The sequence below is a fragment of the Populus nigra genome, chromosome 5 (assembly GCF_951802175.1).
Source record: "Populus nigra chromosome 5, ddPopNigr1.1, whole genome shotgun sequence".
Lineage (NCBI taxonomy): Eukaryota > Viridiplantae > Streptophyta > Magnoliopsida > Malpighiales > Salicaceae > Populus > Populus nigra.
Genome location: NC_084856.1, coordinates 15138 through 36547, shown reverse-complemented (window position 1 = coordinate 36547; position 21410 = coordinate 15138). Strand labels below are relative to the sequence as shown.

The window sequence follows — 21410 nt, the reverse complement described above, 5'->3', positions numbered from 1 at the left end:
GCCCAACACATCAATAATATTATTTAAGAATAAATATTTTTTATTTTTAAAAATAATATCTTAAAAAATCAAATACAAACAAAATAATTCTCAAAAATCTTACATTAAAAAATAGCATGCAAAACTCGTGACTTATATTATGAGATCATAATAAATCTATTGGAAAAAAAATTAAAAAGGATTACAAAACTAGTATTTAAAAAAAAACTAATACAAAATAATAAAATCACATAAAGATAAATATTTGATAAAAAAAATTTTGAAAGATAAAAAAAAAATTATACAAAATTATCTAAAAAAAATTAAAAGTGACAAAAAAATATTAATTAGAAGGCAAATAAAAAAAAAACTCACACAAGATAATTTAAAAGTTAAAACTAACCGTTGAAGCTGTGGTAAATTGAAGAGGGGAGAGGGGTGTGTGTGTGTGTGCAGCCATTTAAAGCTGGAATCATGTTTTGTAATACCTTAGTGTTTGGAATCACTGCTTTCATGTGCATCACGAATCAGGTTGTGTTCTTATTAATGGTTGCATTAGTTAGGGGTGATTATTTTTGGTTTAGTTTAGTTTTATATAAAAAAAATAATTAAATTGAATTTTTTTAAAAAAACTGAAACCGATTTAAACTGACTGGTTTTTGTTCGGTTTGGTTTTTTAGGACAAAAATTGGTTCAAACTGATTTGGTTTTATTTTTTCGATTTGACTCGATTTTTTACTTGTTTGGCTCGATTTGGGTTCGGTTTGGTTTTTTCGATTTCAGGCTTATAAAACTAAAATTGAACCGAACTGGTTAATTTTTTCAAAATTTTAATCAGTTTTTTTTACAATTCAGTTTTTTCAATTATTTTTTTTATTTTTTCAATTTAATTATTTTTTGAATTTTTCTATTCACCCCTAAAATTAGTTGACCCGTTAAAACTTTCAAAGTAGTGCGGGGTTCAAGGTAGCATCAGCCCCCAACAAGACAAATTCAAGCATATACCGTGGATTTGTATGTGATAGTAATTTTGCCTACACAAGTAAACTTATCATTTATTAGGGTCTTCTCTGTTTGCTAAATTAAGTAAACTTGAGTTAGGTATATTTAATATTATTATAAATATTATTATTTTTATTATTAATAATAAATTTGAAAAAATTATTATTATGAAGAAAAAACATTTTGATTTAAAGGTTATTAAAAACTGTAAGAATTTTGAAAAAAAAACCAAAAAAATAAAGAAATTAAAAGTAAAAGGACTAAATTGAAAAATACCGTGGATCTGGCATGCTTGCCAAAACCGTAAGTACTTGACTTTGTTTTTTTTAATTTTTTTTTTTTAATTTTTCAGTTTAAAAAAATACTGCATTATTTGTGTATATTTTTTCAAATAAATTTTTGGTTTATGTTTTGGTACGTATAATTCATCTGTGGTTTTTTTTTTTAATTTTATATACATTAATTTTTTTTAATATTGGTTTTTTGTAAGATTTTTCATGTATGCAGCCTTACATTGTTTTTTTTAATTATTGTTCAATAAGTTTTATATGTGTGTCGGTTTCTATTATAAATTTTATGTGTTTTTCTATTACAAATTTATTTTGAAAGAAAATTTTATTAAATATGATCAAGTAAATTACTCGTATTGCGATATAAGATATCTTGATCTTTGTTTTTCACTTAATTCTCTCAATTTCAATTATCTTTATTGTTAATGTTTTTTTTCATTATTTTACATAATAATTAAATGCATGCATAATTTTTTCGCTTTACATTTAGGAGGGCTCTCTCTCTCTCTCTCTCTCTCTCTCTCTATATATATATATATATATATATATATATATATATATATATATATATATAATTTGGTGGAGGAGGAAATTATTCAGTTAATGCGTGGTTAAGAAAGTTTAAAGGCTTTAGATATTTTTATGTTGTTTTTTCTTGGGGGAATATATTTGTGTATATTTTTTCAAATAAATTTTTTGTCTATATTTTAGTACATATAATTCATCTGTGGTTTTTTTAAAAAAATTTTATATACATCAATTTTTTTTAATATTGTTTTTTTGTAAGATTTTTCATGTATGCAGCCTTGCATTGTTTTTTTATTATTATTGTTCAATAAATTTTATGTGTGTGTTGGTTTCTATTATAAATTTTATGTGTTTTTCTATTACAAATTTATTTTGATAGAGAAATTTATTAAACATGATCAGGTAAATTACCCATTTTGCGATGTAAGATATCTTAATCTTTTTTTTTCACTTGATTCTCTCAATTTCATTTATCTTTATTGTTAATATTTTTTTTCATTACTTTACACAATAATTAGATGCATGCATAGTTTTTTTTTTTTTACATCTAAGAGCTCTCTCTCTCTCTCTCTATCTGTGTGTGTGTGTGTGTGTGTGTGTGTATGTGTGTGTGTGTGTGTGTGTGTGTGTGGAGGAGGAAATTATTCAGTTAGTTTAAAGGCTTTATGTACTTTTATGTTGCTTTCTCTTGGGGGAAAAATTTACCTTTTAAAACGAGCGTTTGAGCTATGTATCATACTCGTTTTATACGAGTCTAGACACATAGATAGACATATAAAATATTTTTACAGACACTTAACTAAGTTATTCAGGTATTTGCAATAACAAGGAGTTGGCAAACATTTATTAGTCTTCACTTGCTAATAATTGTTGGGACTTTACTTCTCACTCGAAACTTGAGCTTCTATATTATTTTTGTTCATGATGCCATTTTTTATTTTGAATTGTTTAAATAATGTCTATGTTAGATTAATACATTTTTACATTTCATAATTTGATTCTTATATAAAATTTGAAATAGTTGAAGTAAGTTTTTTAAATATTAATTATTTGTTACTTGAAAAATAAATTATATATTTTTTAATGCTATTGTTTACGGTGTTTTTCTTTTCTTGTAATTGTTTTACAATTAAAAACAATGTGTTTTTTAAAATAACTCGCGGAAACACGCGGTCTACCTATCTATTTGTAAACTAAACATAACTAAAGCGTGCCTAACTTCACCAACACTAATCATAAGAAGTTAAGCATCATCATCATGCTTCACTACTGGTAAGGAAACCCATTTGTTTTATATTGTATGAACGTGCTATATTTATAGCTTACCAAAGTTGACATGTCCTCACATGGCGAGATATCAAGGAACAAAGAAATGTGCTGGACGGTTCCTGTCGCCAAACTTTCGATCATCAAACATGATATTTGTTATCCATGGCTTAGTAGGAGAACTTTTAGAAGATATCAACTATGATCGAAACATTTTTGTCCTTTTTAATGCAATTTCTGAAACTGTTTTGACATCACATGATTTGGATACTATTGGTTCTCCAAAAAGTACTTTTGGTTTGGTCATCTTCATATACTTCACTCTGGTTCTAGTCATCGTGATTCTGGAAATGAATGGGTGCTGCCAATTGTGCTAACTGCTTCCTACCAAGATTGATACAAGTTCCATGGAGATGAAATGTTTGGTTATTGAAAAGCCTTCCTCTTTAAAAATGTATACAAGTTGATGTTTTTTTGCTTCATTAGCTGCCTCAGCCTCTGCAAGTAGAGGTTAGTTTCTTCAATGTCCCCCGGCTCTAGAGCAGCAAATCTTTCAGCTGTGGCAGCACCAGCAATTAAAAGCAGCCTTTGGAATCTAGTCATTGCAGCCTCCTTTTCCTTGGATAATATCAGTCCCTCGGTAGTTTGCAATCTGTTAACAGTGTCTTTAATATCTTCCTTAAGCTTTTGAAGCTCTAAAGTGGCCTTTTCCAAGTCAATCTGCAAACAATTTCAACACTCAATGACTTTGCCTCAGCAGCTATTCGTACAGCTTCCTTGAAATTTCTCGCTTCAGCAGTAACTTTCTTTTCTGCCTCCAGCTCTTGGATTCGTTTATCTTAAATAAAATTCTCTGCTTGAAGGATGATAAATGTTGCTGGATGTTGGAATAGAAGGGGTCCCCAAACTAGTTTACACAACTGAATTTAATACCCTTTTCCCACGAGAACTCCTTGGTGCTACTGGAAAAGCAAACCCCATCTGGGGTGAGCTTCCATATAAACTGATCCTCAGCTTCAGAAGGAACTATTAAACTGTAAGCGCACTGGACCTCCTCCATATCCTCTGGCATTGCATTAGGCCAACACCAAGCACTATGACGAATAACATCAGCTACTTCAGCATCAGCAGAGAGCCCAGACTTCATAGCAATTCTGGAGCCGTGTGTCTTGATTAAAGGGCCATTAGAAAGCCAGCAATCCCACCACAAGTGAGTATTTTTGCCATTACCAATAACCACCTCAATCAATAGATTCAATACCCAAGCAACGCTTCTTAGCTTGAGAAGCTTTCTCCAATTCCAAGAACAATCTGTAGGAATTTTCAAGCTCCAAATATTGCTATCCTTTATCTTATAAGCATAAAGATCCAGATTTCAGAAACAAACACCAAATATTCCTTAAAATCACAACAACATTCCACTCTTTAAGCTTTTTTAAACCTAAACCACCTTCTTGCTTAGGAAGAGTAATCATATTCCAAGCAACTTGCCTCACAAGCAGAGCCTTCCTTACCTTTCCACAGAAACGCATTACATTTCTGTCAGTGGTTTTAACCACCTGATCGGGCAGAAAAAAAAAGGAGCTCCAAAAACTTTGAATACTGAAAATCACTGAGGAAATAAGCTGCAATATCCCAGCGAATGATAAAAGCTTGGGTGCCCAATGTTGCCTTCTAGCAGAAATCTTCTGCAATCAGAAATTCTTAGCTTGCCAGTAACAAGAGAAATACCAGGTACCTTACTGGAAGCTTGCCAACTTGAACTCAGAAGAGACTTGAAGATGATTGACAACAGAGGAGGAGATGCCAGCACAAAAAATCTCACACATGAGTTGAATCTAAGGCCAGACATATTAATATGACATTACACGGGATATTATTATTAATAAATATTTAATTTATTTTTAATATTTATATAATATTAGATTAATAAATTAAATATTTGATTTATAAATATCAGTAAAGATAAAATTCATGTGACAAAACTATTTTACAAAAAAATTATAAAGTTGTTATAATTATAAAATTTTTATTGTATCGAAACATTATTTCAAAAATATTCATGATCGATATTCTTTTAAATATTGAACTTTTATTAGAATCGTAGAAATTATCATGTTTTTTTTTTATGAAATGAAACAACTATTTTGATAAACTGAAGTATAAGAGATATCTAAAATTAAAATATAGGTTTGTCATAAGACATGTATATTGAACTGACTCGCATTAGAATTTCATATGAAAATATTGCATGTGTCAATGAAAAGGCTTACATAACAGTTGTATAAGTGATCCTTAAACTTGAGACCACCAAATTATCTTATATAATAAGTATTATGTTTTGATCTTGTTATATGTTATCTTGATAAAGATAACAAATTGATGACGTTGGATATAACATAAACTATATGAAGATATTTGAGTGATTAAGAGAGAATTCATCATTCTGGGTGAATTAAGAAAAATATTTCACATATTCTCAAATAGTATTGATTGTTAAATCCCCGCATAAAGTGAATTGAGATTTGAAAAAGAGTTCAAAATTTTATTCAAATGATCAATGACTATAATGTTGCAAACAAATATGATTTGACATGACAAACACACTTTATGCCAAAATATATAAATCAAAATATTATTGATGAAGGGATAATAATTACACTGAAAAACTGGTTACTAAAAGGTTAGGTTAAACCATTTATGACTTTTCTAATATTTGAAGGATCATAACACGTATTCAAATGATCAATGATTATAATGTTGCAAACAAATATGATTTGACGTGACAGACATACTACATGCTAAAATGTCTAAATCGGAACATTATTGATGAAGGGATAATAATTACATTGAGAAACTTGTCACTGAAAGGTTAATCCAAACCACTTATGACTTTTCTAATATTTGGGGATCATGACATGTTACTAGACGGTACACTTGATTGATCTTAAGATATAAATTAATCAATTATTGAATTAATAATAAATAAAATTATTTGATTTATTTAATTCTATTTATTTAGAATTATAATTGATATTTAGGTCAACATATTAAGAACTTAATAGGTAATACACATTAAGACTCATTGGTCAGAAATTAAATTGAGATAATTAATTAAGTGTGACTAGATTGAGAATAATTTTAGAAATTAAGCATTAGAATGTATTTAATTCAAATATTATAATTTTAGTACTAGAATAATCAAGGAGGACTTGATTGATTAAATTTTTAAACTTATCTTTAAATAATATATATGGATATTATTTAAGGGACAAATATATATTTTATCATTTATAGGATTTTAAGGATTCTCTGTAAATATAAAGTTATGCCTTTTATTTTTTAAGAAATTGTATGTTAAACAGAAAAACTACGTAAGTCACAAAATACAGACCTAATACTCTAGGCATAATAATCCATCTCTGCTAAATAGAGATTTAGAAGATTACTTATTGGTGGTTTGTGTGAATTACCATTGGAGGCTGAACAATTTGCAAAAACCTAGTCTTTAAAGAGTTCAAATCTTATTCAATGATCAATAACTATAATGTTACGAATAAATATGATTTAACATGACAGATACACTTCATGTCAAAATATCTAAATCAAAATACTATTGATGAAGAGATCATAATTACACTGAGAAACCAATCACTGAAAGGTTAAGGCAAACTACTTATGACTTTCCTAATATTTTGGAGATCATGACATGTTGTTAGACGATGCATTTGATCTTAAAATATAAATTATTAAATTGATAATAAATTAAATTGTTTGATTTATTTAATTATATTTATTTAGAATTATAATTTATATTTGGGCTAGCATATTAGTAACCTAATGCGTCACACATATTAAGAACTATTAGTCAGAAATTAAAATGAGATAATTAATCAAGTGTGAATTGATTAAAAATAATTTTAGAAATTAAGCATTAGAATGTATTTAATTCAGGGATTATAATTATAATCCTAGAGTAATCAAGTAGGGACTTGATTGATTAAATTTTTAAAATTATCCTTAAATAATATATATGGATATTATTTAAAGGGCAAATAAATATTTTATCATTTATAGGGTTTTTAAGATTCCATATAAATATAAAGTTATGCCTCTTATTTTTTAAGAGATTATCTATTTGACACAAAAATTATATAAATCACATAATAAAGAGCTAACACTCTAAGCATAACAATCCCTCTCTCTTAAATAGAAATTTAAAAGATTTTTTATTAGTGGTTTGTGTGGATTATTGTTGGAGGTTGGACAATTAGATGACTTGTGGTTTGTGACAACTTAATTTTTAAAAAATTATTCAAAAACCAGAAAAAATAAGATTTTTAAATAATAAATTTATAAACAACTCTAAATTTATTTAACACAGTATTATTTTAAATTTATTATCTCCACTAAACGAATGAATTTCGAGAGACCCAGCAAGAAATCCTGCAAGCTACAGAAGTAACACTGCTGATTGAACTTTGGAGTGCCATTAGTGAAGATCATCTGCAAAACATAGATGAGAGTGAGGGCAATCTTCTTGCATCTAGGATGGAAACCAATCTCCCCGTCAGCCACTGTTAAAGAGAACCTCCATGGAAATAAGAAAAAGATAGGGAGAGAGAGGATCACATTGTCTCAACCCTCTTTCCCCTTTAAAATAACCGCATAGACCTCCATTAACTGCAATCAAGAAATTGAAGGTTGTAATGCAGGCCTTGATTCAACTAATGAATTGAGAAGGAAAATTCATTGCAGCCAGCACATTCAACATGAAATTCCAGTGAACATCAAAGGCCTTCATTGAGTCAATTTTCAAAGTGCAAGGAGAGAGATTTTGCCTGTCATAGCCTCTAACCTCTTCTTGAGCAAGAATGATATTATCACCTATCCTTCCACCGTGCACAAAAGCTGATTGATTTGGACTAATAAGGCTAGGCAGAACATGTCTTGCTCTATTAGCCAAGATTTTGAGATGCATTTGTACAGAATAAAGCAGCAGGAGATGGGCCTAAAATCTAAAGCTTTGCTAGCATTTCGGACTTTAGGAACCAAGGTGATAGAAGTAGAATTAATTGCTTTTAGAATCTTTCCATTCTGGAAGAAATGAAGCACAGCCTCAGTGACATCAACTCCCATAATTCCCCAAGATTTCTTATAAAAGTCTGCAGAAACTCCATCTGGATCGGGAGCTATGCTACCATTATATGAGAACATCACTCTCTTAATGTCTTCATGAGAAACTTCAGCTAACAAAGAATGATGTTGATCCGAACAAAGTGTTCTCCTAAACAGACACTGCAACTTCTCAATGCTGACGCCAGTAACATTAGCATCCTCCTTACCAAATAGGTTAGAGTAAAAGTCAACAAGCTCTTTCTTAATTTCATCAAAAGTAGTCAGTCGAACACCACCTGCATTATAAAGCATAGAGATGGTGTTTCTGACTTGCGAGCTGTGGAAAAAAGCTTTTTCTGATCTCTTTCTTGTACCCACAAGATTCTGGGTTTTTGCTTATAGGAAGACTCCCTAGCATTCATTTAATCAATGAGCAAGCCAGATAAACGCTTCTACTCAATAACAAGAATATTAGAGGGGTTTTCCAGCAGCCTAGGTTGAATATCATATAATTCTTGCCTTACCTTTTGAGCTTTTCCAGAAATATCTCCATGAAGAATTAAGGTGCTTGAGAGGTTGCACAAGAGCTTGCAGTTTTTTTCAAACCTTACATAACTCCAGCAATATCCAAGTTCTAATACCTTCTTGACTTCGTTAGACCGGTAATCCCACTGCCCAAAACATGCAACTTCCTGATCTCATTTCCAACAGCTGCTCTACTACCACTCACCATATAATCCTCCTCCGCTTGGAAATACTTCACCTTATTGTTAACATTGTCATTGTTGACCAGTACATGTATAAATACTTGTTTGTGTGCGTGTATATTCATTTTTCCATTCTTTTACATGTAATTTTTTGTTTGGATATTGAGTTTTTAGCAGTCTTCGTTTCTTTTCTCTCTAGATCTGCTTCATACATACATGTACTGATCATCAGATTTAAGATGAGCCTGTCCACTTATCATCTGTTTGGATATGAAATTATACTAATAATTAGTATTTTTTTACTTGAAAATATATTAAAATAATTTTTTTTAATTTTTAAAAATTATTTTTAAAATCAAGATTAAAAGTATTAAAAAAAAAATTTAGCAAAAAAAATTAAAATTTTTAAAAATAGAATTTCAACTGTATTGCGCATTCACTTGACAACCAACGAGAAATAGATGGACATTAGTTGAGATGCACCAAAAAAAATAAAATCAAAAGAAACCAGGACGCCGGACCAGCAAAAAAAAAAAACGTAAAAACCGAAAAGCAGTGAAGAAAACCAACGATAAGAATGAGCTCCTAATACAACCACAGCAAGTTTGACACCGCTTTTTAACTGCCAAAATCGCAGTCATGATGGTTCAGGTTCTGGCAAAGAACCAGACACCACTTTCGACATATTGGGAAACATAATTCTATAAGCTTACTAAGAGCTTTTTTTTCTTCCAATTTATGGAGTTTACAGTTTCTTTATCATATCACTGTTCCGTTGCTAATCTCTTTCCACATTAAAAAAAATAATAATTTAAAAGATAAGCAATAATTAATAAAAGAACAAATGGTTTACATAAATAGAACACGATTTCTAAGACTGTGTGAGGGTGGTCAGCTGACGGAGACCGGTCTTGCAATGCCATAAATGAGGCAAAGATGCCAGCCATGCTGAAGCGAAACAAATAAAAATACCTATATTCCCAGCCAAGTGCAAGCATGCCTACCCCTTAGACACTGAAAGTTCAAGATCCTTCAGAGGCATGCTTTCCACACCCTCCTTCAGAAGTCTGATTTCCTCTTCTGTCAAACTGTTCTTTGTATGGGGAACAGTCTTGGCATTTGAACTCTTTCCAGCCTCCACCGCCCAACTATAAACTACCATACCAACAACTGCAATAACCATCCCCATTATGTTCTTGAAAGTCAGCTCAGAGTCAAAAAGAAGCCACCCCAGTGTGAGAACGCAAATTGTTTTCATGTGACCTAAAACCTGGAAAGAAGTAGCTGAGAACCTTCCAATGCAGAGGTATTGGCTCACATTGCAGAACACAGCAAGGGAGCATGAAAGAATTATAAACAACTGCACAAATTCAAACTTTTTATTAGTTAAAAATGTTGGCAAAAGTTTTTCCAGTGTATAAATGATCCAGTGAAGAATGAGAAAGGAAAAAAAAAGAAAAGTGGATGGGCTTACAATGGCACCAGAAGATATCTTATAGTGTGTAATGAATTTGCCATTAAGGTAGTAATCAATGAATGGACCAAGAATAAGGAGAGAGAGGGCTTGAATTGGCGCTGTTCTACTCAGCAACTCGAAAGATCCAATTGAGTACTTCTTCTGCAAGGAACCGATAGTCTGTTCCACAAAGTAAAACGAAAAGAAATGAAATTTGTTCCACAAACATTATCATGATGAAACACTGTATTATGCGACAATGTGCTTTGATATCATAACATGGTCACGCGTGCTGATTGGACTACATTCCATACCTCAGTATCATGCCCTTGAAACAGTTAATTGAAAAGGTTATGACTCTTGCATACTACATATTTTCTTTCAAAACCTTTTACAAAAAGATTTTTCCATCTTTGTTGAAGCTCTTCCTTGTAGCCCAGAGTGCATTAGAAACAGCAGTTAAATTTTAGTTCACAAGAATGCAGACACTCCTCTCTCTCACTCTATAATAACCGAAGCCAATTCATTGGGTTATTGAGATAGAAAGATATCTACAAATGCTGCATTGACATCTATATGGGAAGAAACCATATCAAATGGTTTGGCTTCCCTATTTATTGATCCTTAGAATCCTCGATCTCTATCTTACAGGCTAGCACGTGCCACAAATTCATTTTCCCACAAGAAGTCTCGAGGTGTAGGTGGAATCAAAATCATGTGCATCTCAAAAAATCAACAAAGTTCAAATGTCACAAAACTGATTATTAATATAGCACTTCTGTCCTGGGATGGTATGGGGCTTGCAGGCAGAAAGAAGGAAAGATATAATAAATAAAGGGAAAGGAATGTTTACAAAAAATACTCACAATCTGTTGCAAAGAGGTGGACAAAACAGCTAAACAGGCGCATATAAAACCTTTGGCATTAACCTTGACATCAGTGACAGTGCAAACACCAACACCTATGACGACAACGAGAACAGATAACTTGACTTCCTTGGAGTATTGTTTACTGTGAATGATCCACTCCATTATGCAAACCACTGGGATCATACTGAGCTTAGAAATCTGAACCATGCACCAATTAATTAATTGCACCATTTAGCTGCTATGATGGAAAAGAAAAAATCACTAGTAATGGAAAATGTAGGATGCGAGTCCCTATAGCGTTGATTAAAAAAAGAAGGCAGGGAAAAGTAGATCTGGCAGGTAGGTGTTGGGTTGAGCAATAATAATAATAGAAGCAGCACATACTTGGTAGAATCCGACAGAGTTAAGCATGAGACTCAGGTTCATGCCAGTGATGGAGACATTGGCAACAATTGAGAACCAGAAGAGCTCCCACATAGGGACGTGCTTTGATACAGAGAGACCAGTAGCATTTGAAACGAGGCCGACAAGAGCCGTTACAGCAAAGTGGAAGCCGGTTAGGGTTGTGGCTGCAAAATAATAGATTCAACGGATCAAATATTAGTAGTATGATTAGATCTAGAGATAGAGTAGAGATAATAAACAATACCAAAACTGAAAGCATAACCGCTGGAGGACATGAGCTGCTTATTGGCCATGATAATACCAACGGAACTGATGACGTTCATTGCCCAGGCTCCCACATCCGACACCGCCGACTTCTTGTTCTCGCTCTCCATTATTTTTATCACTTTTTTTTTTAATTTCTAGATTAAGATTTGATATTCTAACAAACAGATCTCTCAATTACAGAAATCAAATCAAATAATAATAATAACAACTATATTACTAGAAAGGAAAAAATAAAAAGGGACACAACAGAGAAAAGAGGAGGCGGATTTTGCTTTTGAAAGGTGAAAAGGAGGGAATCAGCCTCCGCCAAAACAGAACAGAGTATGTAATTAGCAGGAGTGGAGAAGATCCAGCATTGATTCAACAATAACAATAATACTCTAAAAGGAAGGAAAGAAAGGAATGTAGTGGAAGAGGCAGTGAGCAACCGTGCGTTTGTGTTTGTGTTGTGTCCGTTTTAATTTGAGTTGAGATGGGGTGGCTTGCGAGTTGCGTGGGGAAGCAAATTGTTCCTTTTCAGTTTTCCACTTTCACGCTCTAAGAAAATCACCATCCCCAGTCGACTCTCCCTCTCCCTCACCCTCACTTATCTATCTATCTATCCGTCCCCTCGCTAGGTTGGCTACCCGTTTGTCACCTTTCACTATTCTCAACGCACATGCATTTTGCTTCTATTTTACCTTAAATCCTTTCATAATTACATTTTACGAATACAACAGGCAGAGTAAGGAAATACCCTGTATCCTTCCTCCCCCTATTTTCTGCCTTTTTATTTTCTTCATTCCTTTTCTGTTTGTTTTTAGATCTCGGGAGTAATTAATACACGATAAAATTTGCCAGCCCAAATCCTTCTTCCTATGCATACAAACAAATCATACAGGGACATCTTACTATCTCCGTGTGCCAAGCAAGCCATGAGTGTTAGTGCTATGTAAATGATTTGGTTTTCATATAAATGGCTAGTTAATAAAAGCATTACTTTAGATTAAATGTTATTAATGTCAGCAAGCAGAGCTTAAGAAATCAGGTGAAGTATTCGCTAATTAAATAAACTCCTAATTGTTCCCCCCCCCCCCCCCCCCCTTCAATAAATTGTATCCCGGTGGTTGCGTATCCATTTTCGTTCTCCACGGTCATTCCCTCCCTCACTTCGTGTTTGGTCTGTTTTTTCTTTCTCCTTTCAAGTTTAGCTCTTTAATTGATTGTGCAGAAGAAAATTACAGCGAGGCGGGTTGGGGACACCAACACAGCAACTCATTTTCTGTTGCCACACATTTTGTAATCTCTGCACATGGATTGAAGGATTTGATCTGTTTTCATGTTGCAATTATGAATGGAGCCAATCCATCAAGCATCTTGTGCGTATGGTAGCAAGCCAGGTCAAGGCCGAGCACTTGCTGTACATCTACACATCAATTATTGCTTTTATAACTAATTTGAATATCCACATTAATAAAAAATTAAAAAAAAAGAGAGAATGACAACATTTAATTGGCACTCTTAGTGATGCAAAACATTTTTTAAGAAGAATTTTTTTTTATTTAGTTCAAAAAATCAAATACCATACTTGGTAATTTTATTTTTTCTAATTTATTTGGAACTTTTATTGCAAACCTGATTCAACTTTTACAGTATTTCTGTAATTTACTTCATCGAGCAGATTGGGTATTAATCCCCCCCTGCTCGGTCAAATTTAAAAAGCTGCAACCACAGTAATCTAGATTCTTTAAAAGGTGTCATCCACTCTTTCAAGGTTGACAAAACTTCTTCCAAGCACCATACACAAATGTTAGGTAGCTCCAAAGGCAAATATACCAATCCTGCTTGCTTTATCTACTAGAGTAGCAACAATACATCAATCACCAAGTAATAATTACACTAAGCAAAAAACTGATCCTGAATGTACATCTGTGAAAGCATATAACAAACAGAGACATGAGAACTACAGAATAATACAGCACAAGCCAGCCATCCAGAGAGAATATAAAGAAACACCATCGCCTTCTACAACCACCTCTCCTTTTCTCGTTGTGTATTAATATTTTTCTTCCATAAGTACATAAATATATAAATCACACGGTGCCAGCTAAAAATGGCGAGATGGGCTTCTCCATGAATACTCAACAAATGAAAATTCACACCTTTCCCACATGACACAACATTGCTATACAAGCTTCTCACACATGGGATTATCATTTTCCACCATCAGTTGCTGCCTGTTGAAGAATGTCTCTGGGCACCAGGAGGTGCTGTTGGCCTTGGGAAGTTATAGTTAAACTGAGCACCATTAAATTGCGGGGCTTCCACATAGGGGCTCTAAGATGTCCAATAAATTCACAGGCAACAAAAGAAAAAATAAGAAAAGGAAAGGAAAAAGAAATCAGTAACATGAACGATAGAAATTGTAAATTATATTAGATGAACAAGAGTGCTTTTACTCTCTCAATCTCTCATCCTCCCTTCCATTATTCTACCATGTAAAAAAGTCAGGGACTGTTCAGGCATTCATCGGAGATGCATTAAACATAAAAATCCAACGCATCAATAACTCCCCTTTTTTTACACTTTGGTTAGGCAATAATTAAACCTTAAACATTCTAAATTAAAACCTAATCACTCTAGATGGCTATATGTGGGCGGGAGGGTTTGTCATGTACATGTATGTCTATGAAAAGTGAAAATCGTTATTTCTATTTAATATTTTCTAATTTAGTTCATTTTTTTAGTCAAAAGTCATTCCATTGCTCAGTAAAAGTCATGCCAAATAAGCTCTGCAAAAATCATCACATGAACACAACCCAACACAGCTTAGTCTCTACTGCAGACAAGTCCCATCACCCCATCTCAGCAAAGGGAATAAGAATAAAAGTAAAGTCAGTACCATCTTTGTCAATTTAACTTCCTAGTACAACCTTTGGACAAATTAGCTCACAACATACACTTCCACATCCGTGGTGGCATTGTCTATGCTCACTTCCATAGTTTTACCAAAACTTGTTTGGTTCTATAACCCAGTTTCCAATTAACAAGCAAACATCTTCCCCCTAGTTTGTTCTTAGAAGCACTATTAATTGTAAGAACTTTTTCTTATCCTGGTTGTTCTACTTCTGCACACACACAACACAGCATGAAGAAAGCCAAAGCTACCTTCACTTTACTTCAGCACTTCAGTACTATGAAAATGTTTATGCATGAAAGGGCCCTATCTACACAATCATGTCCTACACCAGATTTTGTAACCTTGCCTAACTTTTCCTGAACTGTCTCACAAACTGAAATTTAAAAGTGATAAAATTACTTCAGTTTGGCCATGAAACACATCTGTTAGTACTGAAAAGTTGAAATTCCTTGAAGCCCGAAAAGAAAAGGAGATCCAGAAGTTGAAAGGAACCAAGCCCCTATGTGTGATCAGCCGGAGATTAGAAAAATACCTGTGATGCCAATGTGCTATAAGATGCCTCTTCAGGACTTTTAGATTTTGGTGAAGTACTAGGAGAACAGGCATCGAAACTTGGTTCTCTTCCATTCAGTTTATGCAGAGAACCACCTAGCACAGGTTCACCCTCACCTCCATCGACAGATTTCATGCTCTATATTCACAAGTCTTAGATGCTTGAGGAAATAATTATTTTTATTAGAGAAAGCGCAAATAACCATGGTGAAAGTAATACCTGGAAGATTTTACCAAGAGTTTTCAAACCCTTGGCTCGTGCACGAAGCTCTTCTTTCTTGACGCTGTTGTCTTGAAGAACCTAAAATAAACCATCAATAGATTACCACCAAACAAATTGAACCTATTATGCAACTAAGTTTTAGCCAACAACCATTAATATCTATGGATTAGCAAAACAACCATCTGACAAACACGGGAAAGAGTGGCCTCAATATCAGCTACATTAAGCTTCCACAGTGAATCAGTCATCAACTTCTTGTGGGATTGCATGTATGCTTCAAGCTCTTCTTCAGTATAGTTCCCTTCTGCGCTGAGCTGCTTTTTTATGTCCTCTTGTAACTGGATCAGGGCAATGGCACCTGGCAAAACCAGCCACAAAAGAAACAAAAAGGAAACTTTTTTTTTTTTAAAAAACCCTTAGATAGCCTAGAGAAATATTTCTCATGCAGAAAACCATGTGAACTTTTTTTATTGACATAAACCACATTGATATATGTAATGCTACAAGAAGAAAATATGCACACACACAAGCTGGTGTGTGTGAAGAGAGATAAGATGCATGCCCAGCACACTGGAAATATATCAGAATTGGATACCACTTTTGACACCTATAACCGCTCCTAAATAATGGTCCAAGAGCCTGTATGGTTTGACCAAAATGAGGATCAAATGAGCAACTACCCATACATGGTTACGATCAAAGCCATATATATCTACCAACCTGTGGCTGCAGTTACTTGGGATTTAATAGAGTGGCCTTTGTTTCTAAACCACTCGGCAATGAATGGCACACCCAGATATATCGCTTTCTTCCCAAGCTCTTTTGCTGCCTGTCTTGCGTAAATGTAACCAATTGTGTTCAACATATCAGCACCATAAGCTGTAAAACATTTAAGAACAAAGAATTAATAAAAGTGTTCAGTATTGTGTCATAAAGAACACAAAAGATAAGAAGGATTGCACAGGGCTATGGTTGAAATTCAACTTGACCAGTCATTGACCAAACTTTGTCTCAGCTAGTATGAGTACGCAAAAAGATAAGAAAGGAAACTTTCATTCTGTTTCATAGGATGAAATAAATTAAGAGCATTAAATTTATATGAATTGTATTGTTTATTACAAATTTGTGTCCTAAATTGTTGTGTCTTATGATCTTCATAAGATGCCTGTTGTGCTTCTGTTTTGTGCATTCCTTAAGGCTATAAGCAGACTCCACAAAACAACTGTTCAGACATGCCAAATCCCTCAAAAGATTGAAGCCTGACAAACTTAATCCACTTTGTTCTCTCTGCCACATCGTGACCCGACCTTAGTCAGCCGGTTAGATTTTGACCAGGGAATTCTTTCTTTATTTTAGTATTTCCAGTTAGATAAAGTTCCATATTGATGTAGATTACTATAACCTTAAACAACAATAGTACAGTTACCACAAAATGTCAGCATAGTAACTTTCAAGTAGAGCTAATATTGGTCTATAAGCATCAATTGTAATCAGAAGCTAACTAATGAGCAGAATCTTGATTCTTTTCTCTTGGTGAATACCAAAATCCTCACCTTTTAAACTATACCCGCTTCATAAGAATCAGGAAACAAATGTCCCATGCATAAACAGCAGAATCAATTTTCATCCCTTCTGGTACAACCATACATTATGTTAAGAATTCCTTGTGGAATCAGCATCTTAATCAATTAAACATCAAGTTTTTTACGATTATGTCAACCAGCAAATTCATGCATTGGACACCAATGAGTTCAGAAGCCATAAACCATCACTTGAAAAAAATGAGAAAACCATTGTGAGAGTAAAAATCAAGTAAAAATGGGAATGGTGAATTGGCTGTTTTGAGTGTAGATTCTAGATTTAGAAAAGTACTTCAGAGTTTAATTCTCCTGAAATTCAATGTAAAGCAAAAGGGAATGTCAATTCAGCTTTAAATAAAACCAGGCAGACACAGATTACTTCTCTTATTGTATTGCTGTTGTTTTTCATTCATTCTCCTTTAAACAATCATTTCCAGAAAATGAAAATTTACCTGCATTTGAGAGCCTAGCTACTTCAGCTTCGGCGTGTTTAATGAACTCCTCTTTGTTGCCTTGTACATATTGATTGAGTCGATCTTTCAGTATTTCCGCAAGCTTTTCTTCCCTCTCCTTCTGAACAACCTGTTGTAAAATAAGTATTAAAAAAACAACCCTTAATAAAATAGATTTATCAGCAAATATTCAAGTACCAAAAGAGAACAAATCTTCAACGCTCAATCCAACTTAGCCAAGCCAGGGTACAGATGCCTGAAATACAAACTCTTAACGACAAAACTTTGAGAAAGTGCTAGATAGAGGTTTTAGTGTTCCATGTGAAAATTAATGTCATATCTTATGCCTAAGTATGAAATGCTGCAAGCTGATAAATTAATGTTGGTGTACTTGTGGCATGCAACTGCAAAACTGAAGTGTCCATCTCAGTGCCATTAACATATCTAACTCGAAACGCTTTTGTTTTCCTCATCTGTCATCTTTTTAAGTGTTTTTTGTTTAATTTTGCCTACAATAATGCTCAAAAAATATCTGTATGCAGGGCTTACTCTAATTACAAACAGAACGTAACTTTGTTCAGCCTCTATTAAGGCTATATATAATACTTTAAAAGCAACTTCTTTATCGCTTAATTGCCAAATAAAGGGTCCACTCTGATTTGGTTTGAGATTTGTGATAGTTGCAGCAGAGGTTCTAACACTCTGCCCAAAAGCCTTCAGTTCTGACAGTAATATCAGCAAAGAGAAGCAAGAAAAAATTTCTTGTGGATCACAGGGATGGAAACTCACATTCCCTTGCTCCTTTTGTTGTATCATTCACTTCTTGTCACCATTTAAATTCCTCAACAGTAACAACACTCGTTTAAAAAGTAACCAAAAAAAATCAGCACAAAAAAAAACATATTAAAAACAAGAAAAGTTTTAATGAAAAGCCAAAGGTTTGGTTGATGATAAATAATGGTACACTAAGGATCTTACCCTCATTTTCTCTTGCAACTTTTTAGTATCCAATTGTTCCCCCTCTGTGAAAATGTCTAATGAAGCCATTGATGCCATAGCAAGCTGTCCTATGTAGTCCACGAAAAGCTCACTACCGAAAAGCATCGCAAAAATTGCTGCAGGTTCAATGATTGCTTCACTGCAGAGAATGAAGAAGATGTAAACAAATATAAAAGGAAAAAATATGAGGAAAGAATTATCAAGCTCTGCATACATAGAAATCCATGAGGGGCCAGGCAATCCATCAACCTTAAAACTCATTTATCCACAGATTAAGAATAAGAAACTAACGTTGAGATTCCAGATTTTCCATAAGCATCGTATGCTTGCCGCTGGGCAGGATCACTTAATACTTGGTATGCCTCTCCCAACGTCTGAATTAAAAAGAAAGAAACCTCAATAAGAGATGCCTAAGCTTTCAATAACTGAATACTTATTGTTGTTCCTTCCGATCCTTAACATGTATAGCACCCATTAATCTGACAGTAGAAAGTTAACATAGAATTGAAGATAACAATAATAGATAGCTAGAAACTTGTACCCATGTTTTAAAAGTCAGGATAACAGATTACTAATTTTTTTTTACCAACAATAGCTAGTAATTATAACTTGATCCTAAAATATGAATAACAAATTATTTTTTAGGCTATCTGATGCAGTTCGAAAGAAGTTCAAGAAAAAGAAAATTTAGAGATGGAATCTCTTCAACCTTAAGGGAAATTTTGGTAACTTGGGATCCACAAAAACACTTGGCGGTTAACACAGAGTGTTATTTTGGGGGTTTATTTAAGTTTAGTGAACCAATCTATAACCAGAACAGCTGGGGTGGCAGAGTACTGGTACTTTTACACTTAACCAGTAAGGAAAGGTGCATCCTCCCCTTTTTCCTCTGATACGACTGTACATAGGAGGCTATAACTGTACTCCTTCACCTCCCTGTTCCTTTTTGTCTTTGCTTACTCTATTCCCTACCTTCTCTGCTCATTCAGACCTAGTGCTCATACTTTATATTCCCGCCTTTTTATCAGTAATGCAGCAAGTGATGCTAGATAAATAAGCTTGAGTGAGTGTAATGGGAGGGAAAATGCACATATCCAACCCTTGAACACAACATCTGGATTTCACGGAAGAGTTAAAAGCCAACCAAATGTGCCTCTCCCGTACAAAGAAGAACATGCAGAAGAGACTAAAAGGATGACTCATGAACCACTTCAAGACATATTGATCTGAATTGAGTGCATAAATCTTTTTCAAACATTACTAGTGGGAAGGTAGCATGCGAATATGACTGTGATTGTTAATAACGAATCGCTATTTAGACAAAAGAAGTCAGAAACACCCACAAAAATGCACCAGTTTTTTCTATTTCTAGTTTCCGTTTTGGGAATCCATATAAAAAAAATCACTATATAATTCAGTTCAAAGGAGCAATAACCGATTGTCCTGAATTCTTTAATTAGCTACTAGTTGTTTGATAAAATTAGAAAGGGAAAGAGTTGCCTGAAAATTCTTTGCGGCAAGGGGATCATTAGGGTTTTTATCTGGATGGACCTGCCGAGCCTGCAGAGTAAAATTTAACAAAAACAAAAAACAAAGAAATGAATCTCTAGTGAAGAATTATAGAATAGAAAAGTAAGCAATCAGATCATTGTATGAGTTCATTTAATCAAATCCTTATCATCGTAACGGATCCAGACAATTGAGTTGGATCGGTAAGTGAGAAAAGGAGATCTACTCGTTTGTACTGAGAGAGAAAGCAAAAGTGAATTGAAATTGAAATTAGTAATTACCCTGATGTAATAGGCTTTCTTTATCTCAGCCTCGGTGGCCGTGGGGCTGACTCCGAGCACGTCGTAGTATTCTGTTTCTTTTACCATCTTATAATTTCTTCCTTCCAATCTAGATCCCTTTTCCTTTCCTTTTCCCTACTAAGCGATGATTACTAGCTAACTAGTTTTATTTTTGAATCTTATAATCTGATGTTTTTCTCTAAGAGACTTTTGCGATACCTTCTCTCCCCTCTGCTCCTTCGTTAGTAATTATCAGCAGGGGGGGGCGGTAATAAAGAAAGAAGATGATGATGATGATGATGATGATGATGATGATGGATGGTGATATGGCGTTGCTATTGCTCAGCCCTCCGTTGAATATATTTTTTTGGCGTTGACTACTGCCTGCTTTTAGCTTTGTACCTTCTTCTCTTTTGCCTACTTCCTTGCTTCTTCCGCTTGTACCTTCTTCTTGTTCCATTTCTAGAATTTCAAGTTTTACACTTCAGACTTTCAAATTCAAATTCAAATTCAAATTCAAATTAATTAAAAAACTAAATAGCTTTGGGGATTTACGGTGGCCCCCTCGCATGATATGGCCCCTTTCTTCTTCTTCTTTTTTTTTTTTTTATATAATTTTAACCATATTAACCAAATTATAAAAAAAATTATTAGACCGTAGGATTGAAACCAAGGGGCCAAACTAAAAATACATGTAGGGAATTATTGATTTTAAAAAGTTTTGATGGAATATTTATTGTAATCCGATACATTTTTCAAATTATTATTATTGGATTCCTTTGGTTTCCAAAATTAAAGGGAAAAATTAATTTTGATCTGAGATTTTATTTTTTATATTTTTTGATTTTTAGTATAAGAAAGATAAGAGAAAATTATCCGAATCCAATGCTAGAGATAGAAAATCTCTATTTACACCAATTACACCAATTATGAACACTAACAAAGTTGAAATCGGTGTTAAATTGCTTCTTTTGATGAGGGGAGCTCACATTATAAGGTTTGTTTACCTTGATATTACTAAGAAAAAC

General features: G+C 33.5%; 2 protein-coding genes across 2 annotated transcripts; both read right to left on the bottom strand.

Moving 5' to 3' along the window:
* Nucleotides 1–9589: 9589 nt before the first annotated feature.
* On the bottom strand, nucleotides 9590–12542 carry LOC133695003 (UDP-rhamnose/UDP-galactose transporter 2-like). Its single transcript, XM_062116732.1, has 5 exons — nucleotides 11865–12542; nucleotides 11600–11784; nucleotides 11213–11413; nucleotides 10365–10526; nucleotides 9590–10250 (listed from the first exon to the last, which is right to left on the bottom strand). The coding sequence occupies exons 1-5, from the start codon at nucleotides 11992–11994 to the stop codon at nucleotides 9891–9893; spliced, it is 1038 nt and encodes a 345-aa protein (XP_061972716.1). The 5' UTR covers nucleotides 11995–12542; the 3' UTR covers nucleotides 9590–9890.
* Nucleotides 12543–13697: 1155 nt separating this feature from the next.
* Nucleotides 13698–20693, bottom strand: LOC133694565 (chaperone protein dnaJ 10-like). The gene is made up of 10 exons (XM_062116121.1): nucleotides 20383–20693; nucleotides 20093–20152; nucleotides 18884–18966; nucleotides 18572–18731; nucleotides 17594–17723; nucleotides 16282–16440; nucleotides 15741–15919; nucleotides 15559–15639; nucleotides 15319–15477; nucleotides 13698–14203 (listed from the first exon to the last, which is right to left on the bottom strand). The coding sequence occupies exons 1-10, from the start codon at nucleotides 20467–20469 to the stop codon at nucleotides 14093–14095; spliced, it is 1209 nt and encodes a 402-aa protein (XP_061972105.1). The 5' UTR covers nucleotides 20470–20693; the 3' UTR covers nucleotides 13698–14092.
* Nucleotides 20694–21410: the final 717 nt, after the last annotated feature.

What these genes read in the sequence shown, in the direction of transcription:
- LOC133695003 (XM_062116732.1), bottom strand. Translation starts at nt 11,994, where the DNA reads ATGGAGAGCGAGAACAAGAAGTCGGCGGTGTCGGATGTGGGAGCCTGG. An exon ending in CCACCTCTTTGCAACAGATT is followed by an intron (nt 10,527 to 11,212) that starts GTGAGTATTTTT and finishes TTTGTGGAACAG; the next exon opens with ACTATCGGTTCCTTGCAGAA. An exon ending in AGATATCTTCTGGTGCCATT is followed by an intron (nt 10,251 to 10,364) that starts GTAAGCCCATCC and finishes GAATTTGTGCAG; the next exon opens with TTGTTTATAATTCTTTCATG.
- LOC133694565 (XM_062116121.1), bottom strand. Translation starts at nt 20,469, where the DNA reads ATGGTAAAAGAAACAGAATACTACGACGTGCTCGGAGTCAGCCCCACG. An exon ending in TTGCCGCAAAGAATTTTCAG is followed by an intron (nt 18,967 to 20,092) that starts GCAACTCTTTCC and finishes TTTTTAATTCAG; the next exon opens with ACGTTGGGAGAGGCATACCA. An exon ending in TTTCCCGTGTTTGTCAGATG is followed by an intron (nt 15,640 to 15,740) that starts GTTGTTTTGCTA and finishes GGTTTATTTTAG; the next exon opens with GTTCTTCAAGACAACAGCGT.